The sequence below is a fragment of the Triticum aestivum genome, chromosome 2D (genome assembly GCF_018294505.1).
Source record: "Triticum aestivum cultivar Chinese Spring chromosome 2D, IWGSC CS RefSeq v2.1, whole genome shotgun sequence".
Lineage (NCBI taxonomy): Eukaryota > Viridiplantae > Streptophyta > Magnoliopsida > Poales > Poaceae > Triticum > Triticum aestivum.
The window spans coordinates 487,688,209-487,694,798 of NC_057799.1; the positions used below are offsets into that span (position 1 = coordinate 487,688,209).

General features: G+C 47.0%; 1 protein-coding gene across 1 annotated transcript; it reads right to left on the minus strand.

Annotated features, from left to right (window-relative positions):
• Positions 1-868: 868 nt before the first annotated feature.
• LOC123054016 (uncharacterized) lies at positions 869-2,196 on the minus strand. The gene is made up of 3 exons (XM_044477661.1): positions 1,878-2,196; positions 1,613-1,767; positions 869-1,216 (listed from the first exon to the last, which is right to left on the minus strand). Exons 1-3 carry the CDS (start codon positions 2,044-2,046, stop codon positions 1,052-1,054), a joined length of 489 nt encoding a protein of 162 aa, XP_044333596.1. The 5' UTR covers positions 2,047-2,196; the 3' UTR covers positions 869-1,051.
• Between the last annotated feature and the right edge of the window lie 4,394 nt (positions 2,197-6,590).

The window sequence follows — 6,590 nt, forward strand, 5'->3', positions numbered from 1 at the left end:
TGCTCTAACTCCAACAATTCATCACATAAGCATCTAAAAAAGAATCAAAAAAGCAAACTAGAAGTTGCAACATCATTCTCATCCGCGGTTCTGCAGGTATGCAATGTACTCCCCTGTTCCTAAATATGAGTCTTTTTAGAGATCCCTCCGTATGCAGTCCATATTGGAATCTCTAAAAAGACTTATATTTAGGAACGGAGGGAGTATAAGAAAAATAGTTACAATTTAATGATAGTACGTAATAAAAATAAAAATAATACTTTAGTTGCATAATTACCTGTTGTCTATCTTCACAATGATTTTGGCAAATTTTCAACATCATCAGTGCATCAGTTGGAATATATTGCATTTTAGGCAAGAACGTCCAACATAATCTGCGTTAGTCTGCAGTTCTGCTCTTCCCTTGAAGACCTGCATTCTATGTATTTAACTATTCATAATGGACTAAAGCATTATGACACAACACAAATTCTTGAAATCACGGAAAGCACATGTCACAAATGTGTTGCATACATAATCCAGCTAGTACTTCTCTCGAAGAGAATATTCAGTTAGCCACAGTGCACACATAATTTCTCTGGGAACTGAATAGCAGTTTATTTGACAGAATAAAGACACCAAGAAGATGCAAAGGCCACCAGTAAAAGGGAGTAGGAGTCCAAGTTTGGGGTTCTACTGCTACAGTTATTTGATGATCGAATCACCCTTTCACATGTCCTTTGTGAAGTTTTCTCAAGAAAGAAAAATGTAAATTAAGATAACCATTGTTTCTGGTTGTAAAGGTTCTTTGAAGCTGTTTCCTGAGAACATATTATTATATAGTATGACATCATACAGGCAATAAAATTATTATTTTCAGAATCTGTAGTAAACTAACAGATTTTTATTCCATTCATCTCGGAACTTGTACCATAGATTTTTCTAGTTGATATTCTGGATATTCACTATCAAAGAAAGGACAACTTGATCAATACATATCTCATAGGAGAATTTCATCACTTTCTTGGAGCACAAAGTGAGTCTACATGCAGCACTAACTCTTCATCGCCGCTTATAACTGTTCTGCCTGTGTGGGAATATTAGGAGAAGGAGGAGGCGTAGGTGCAGGCGTCACGATTGTTGTTGAAGGTCCCTTTAGAGTCTTTGGTCCCTTATCATCAACGACCTCCTCAGCAGCTCTTTCCTTAGCCTTTTGGGCTCTCTGAACTACTTCCTCCTGTAGTTACAATTATCCCCCAAAATGCAATTTAGAAGTGAGTGCAATTCTTTGATGTTAAGAGAAGAAAATTAAAAGTATGTCTATAAATTATGAATCGATCAACAATGATGATTAATCATGGAAAGCAGTTGGATTATGTGACATCAAAAAGCTAAAGCGTGTGCACTTCTGGATGTAGAAGAATAACATCATTTAGTTTTTAGTTGTGTGACATCTGAATGTACAAGAACTTACTAAGTTGGCACTGAGAATTCACAGGCCTATCTGCAATCAGCTGGCCTAGGAACATATCTGGTTGTCCAGTAGCCAGATTGAAGGTAAAGCTAAACACTAGTCAGTATATCCCTAATACTATCCATGCGGAGCAAAGCAAGGGCGGGGGTTGTGCCGTACCTGAAATTCCTGGACCTGCTTCTGCTGCTCCGCCTGCCACTGCCCGACGACGCTGAACACCTCGCCCACCACCGACTCGGCCCGCTCCGTCAGCGCCTCCGCCAAGGCCTTCCCGAGGAAGAAGGCGTCAAGGACGGCCTTGCTCTCATCATCACCTGGCACATGGGCAACAGAACAACGGAGGATGGAGTAAGACACCCAGCCCGAAATGCCCCTCTCAACCTATTCAAAGGACGGCGGGCGCATCAGGAGGTGGTGGATGTACCTGCTTTGGGCTCGGGACGGCCGCCGCCGCCGCCGCCGCTCCTGGCCGCAAACCTGCGAAGGTTTCTGACGGGGGAGGAGGAGGGGAAAGCGCTGCGGGCCGGGATAGAGACGCGGCAGAAGGTGGGAGGAGCCGCCACCGCCGGCGGCGCAGGTAGCACGGGCGCCATGTCTGCCCGCGCTGTCGTGGAGCTGCGGGGTCTTCCAGCGGCGGTTGGGATTGGGAATCGCTCGGATTAGAACCCCCGGCCACCGGCGGACGCGCAGCCACGGATGGGGGGCAATCGACGCTTGTCTTGTGTGGGAGTATCTTTTTCCCTTGGCTGGTGTACCACTACCACGGGCAGAGACAGGGCCAGTCCAGTAATTACACCCAAAACAAATCGTCGTCGAGACAGGGCCAGTCCGTACCATGTTATAAATATTGGTGAAAACCACCAAACTCTCGAAATCACGTGTATAAGTAAGTTCAGAGAGGCTTAGTAAGTTCTAAAAACTTCTAAAATGTGCATGTATGACGAGGTTATTACTTAGTCTTGCAATACTCATAGGACCTGCAATACTCTGTCTTGATCAATTACTTTGTCTTGAACATCTTTCAACCCATCACCCGCAGGCAGAGATTGTGAGATTAATGTGTTGTTTTACAGATATGGTGACACTGGCTACAGTGGCTGTGGATTCAGCACAAGAGTCTTTCATATGTTTTGGAGAGATACTGAAGTTCATAAACATGGTGTGTTGGGAACAATGGGAGAGGAAACTGAAGCCAAAATTTTCCCTTATCTTCAGTATCTTACCATGAGATGCTAGGAACCCGCGGGGCTTCCAAAAGATTCAGACACTGGAAATCCATGAATAAAGAATAATTTGTGAACATCTGCTTAACTCGGCAAGTTTCTCAGCCCACCAAAATATTGAAATGGAGGGTTTCTGTGATGTTAATCATCTCCTACAGCTGCTATTATTTCATAAAACTTTGACAATGTAGTAGGGTTTACCAGACATCCAGCAATGTACCTCAGAGGAACCGATGGTATGTTGCATTTACATCTCTTGTTGTGTTTGTTCAGCAACGCACGTACACAACAACTCTCTCTCTCTCTCTCCCCCTCCCTTGGCACACAAGTTGTAATCCTAACCATGTATGCGATCTGTGGGGTTGTGCCCCATATTAACACGGAGCCGTCTACCAGAATAGGTACTATGTTCATGCTAGTTTTCACATGGTATCCACATCTTCCACATCGCATCTAGCTATCCCCATCCACCACCGCTTCCGCCATGGCCGCCTCCTCTAGCGCCACACAAGCTAGCCTCTCTGGCCAGATCACCGAGAAGCTGACTCACACCAACTACATCCTCTAGTGGACTAAGATCATGCCGCAGCTCCGTGGTGCGGGCTTCTTCGGCTACGTCGACGGCTCCATGCCAGAGCCGGCCAAGCTCGTCGTCATGAAGAACAAGGACGGGAAGGAGGAAGATTCACCGAATCCCCTTCATCCGATCTAGATCCGTGAGGATCAACAGATACTTGGATACCTCCTGAATAACCTCTCCAAGGAGGTACTTGTGCAGGTCACATCGATCGACCATGCGCAAGAACTGTGGACGACACTGTCGAGCATGTTCTCGTCACAGTCCCTGTCCCGCGTCAACAACATACGTGCCGCCCTCGCCAATGCGCAGAAGGGGACACAGTCCGTGGCAAGCTTCTTCGGGCATATGCGCTCACTTGCTGATGAGCTTGTGGCGGCTGGCAAGCCGCTCGGCGACGGCGAACTGGTCTCGTACATCATCGCCGGCCTCGAGACGGAGTACCATCCACTCGTCTCTGTGCTCGATGCCCGTACCACACCGGTCTCCCTCCACGATATGTTTGCAATGATGAGCAACTTCGATCAGAGAGTTGCCCTCTTCCAAGGGGGTCACTCTGGCGACGGCTTCAAGTTCTCCGCCAATGTGGCCATGCGCGGCCGTGGTGGTGGATCACACCACTGGGGACCGCTAGGCAGCAAGGGAAAGAACACCGGCAACAGCAACCCCTGCGGCAACAACAGCGGCGGCGGGCGTCCCTCTTCCAACAACAATAAGGGCCGCCACAACAATTCCAACTCCTCCAACCGGTCGCGCCCCAATGCAATCTGGTGCCAGATCTGCGGCAAACCTGGCCACTCGGCCAAGGATTGCTGGTACCGTTTCGACAATGATGACGACTCCTCTCAAGATGAGAAGGTGGTCAACGCTGTTGACGGGTCGTGTGGAGTGGACACGAACTGGTACATGGATAGTGGTGCTACGGACCACATCACCGGTGAACTCGAGAAGGTGACCATGCAAGAGAAGTACCGAGGCCAAGACCACATCCACACTGCCAGTGGAGAAGGTATGAAGATTCGTCATGTTGGTCACTCAATTATTAGAACCCCTCATAGAAAAATTCATCTTAGGAAAATGTTGCATGTCCCTAGTGCATCCAAAAATCTTCTTTTGCTTCATCACATTGCAATTGATAATCATGTCTTCCTCGAATTTCATCATTTCTTATTTTTTTATCAAGGATCAGATAACGCAAAAGGTATTGTATCGAGGTAGATGCGTTCGAGGGCTTTACCCTTTGATTCCGGAGATTTGAAGATTCAATAAACAAGCTTTTAGTGCCACCAACCTATCCTCTATACGGTGGCACGATCGATTAGGGCATGCAGTTTTTTCTTTAGTTGAACGCGTGCTTAGGAAAAATAAGCTCCCATATGTTGGAGAGCGTGACATTGAAAGTATTTGTGATTCTTGCCCAAGAGCAAAACGTCATCGGTTGCCTTATCCATTTTCTACTAGTGTTTCTACCAAACCATTGCAACTTTTTTTTCTGATGTGCGGGGGCCTGCCCTGTCCTTTGTTGGTAGACACACGTACTATGTAAGCTTCATAGATGACTACAACAAATACTCATGGATCTATCTTCTCAAGAAACGATCCGACGTATTCCAAGTCTTTTGTAATTTTCAAGCACTCGTTGATCGCAAATTTGATAGCAAAATCATTGCCCCCCAATCTGATTGGGGAGGTGAATATGAGAAACTCAATTCGTTCTTTCAGGAACTTGGCATCTCTCATCATGTGTCTTGCCCTCACGCCCATCAACAAAACGGGTCGGCAGAACGCAAACATCGCCACATTATAGAAGTTGGTCTAGCCCTTCTTGTTGGTGCCTCTGTGCCCCTAAAATTTTGGGATGAGGCTTTTCTCACCGCTATGCACATCATTAACATTCTTCCCAGCCATGTCATCAACAATGAAACACCCACAGAAAAACTTTTCCGTACCAAATCAGACTACACTTCTCTCTGTGTGTTTGGATGCGCTTGTTGGCCCAACTTAGACCATACAACAATCGCAAACTTATGTTTTGATCCAAGCAGTGTGTTCTCATTGGCTGTAGTGCTATGCACAAAGGTGTCAAATGCCTAGATGTCTCCACTGGATGGGTTTATATTTCACGTGATGCTGTCTTTGATGAAACCAAGTTTCCCTTTGCTGATTTTCATCCAAATGCCGATGCCTTACTTCGCCAAGAAATTCTACTTCTGCCATCCCACCTCACCAGTTTTGATCAAGGGGGGGGGTAATAATTGTGTTGGTCAATCATTGACTAATCTTCATATCAGTGTGCATGAGCTTTGTGGTAATGCACTAGAAGAAACAGCTGGCGAAAATGGTGAAGAAATCGCTCAAAATGATCAAGAAAATCAGTCCAAATGGGCAATATTTGATGTGTCCAGGTTTGGGAGGCAAATCCTCGTCGGGATCGGCTCTGCAGCACCTACCCAGGCCATCCACCTCAGAGTCTGTGCGGCTGCATGGTGCCAGCACGCTAGAAACCACGTCGCCCGCTAGGCATGGCAGCGGCGACTCCGAAGGCGACACGCGAAGCCCTACGACTCGTCGAAGCGGGGACACCGAGCCACACCAATCCAAGGCAGCCACGCGTCTGCCTGAGAGGTGCTGGCCAGTAGACATGCCATGCTGGCTGTTGCTATGTGCGCTGACAGACATCATCGTCGGGTGCGCATCCCCGCTCGGTTTTGACGGGGCCCACGGGCTCGGGATCCGGTGTTGATCCTTCATAATCATTGCAAAATGATGGGGCTACAGCAGGCACGGGATCTTCTGTGCAGCCCGCAGCCGGCTCCTCACGCGTTGAAGCCACATAAGATCATGGCACGGTTGACGCTGCAGGAACAACGCTAGGCGCATCCATTTTGGGATCTGGTGCGGGATCATCTGCGCCTGGGACTACTGCAGCTTCGCCTATGCAGCCACGTACTTGTCTACAAAAAGGCGTAATCCAACTTGTTAACTATAAAACAAAGATTGGTCTGGCTTGTTGTCCTATAGGTGAACCTAGTACGGTCGAAGAGGCACTTAATGCTGCACGTTGGAGAAAGGCCATGGGGGGAGAATATTCGGCACTCCGAAAAAATAAAACATGGCATCTAGTCCCTCCACGATAAGGTAAAAATTTAATTGATTGCAAATGGGTTTTCTGAATCAAAAGGAAATATGATGGATCTATAGATTGCTACAAGGCACGACTTGTTGCAAAGGGATTCAAACAACGGTATGACATAGACTATGAGGACACATTTTGTCTTGTTGTTAAGGCCGCTGATACGTCTCCAACGTATCTATAATTTTTGATTGTTCCATGCTG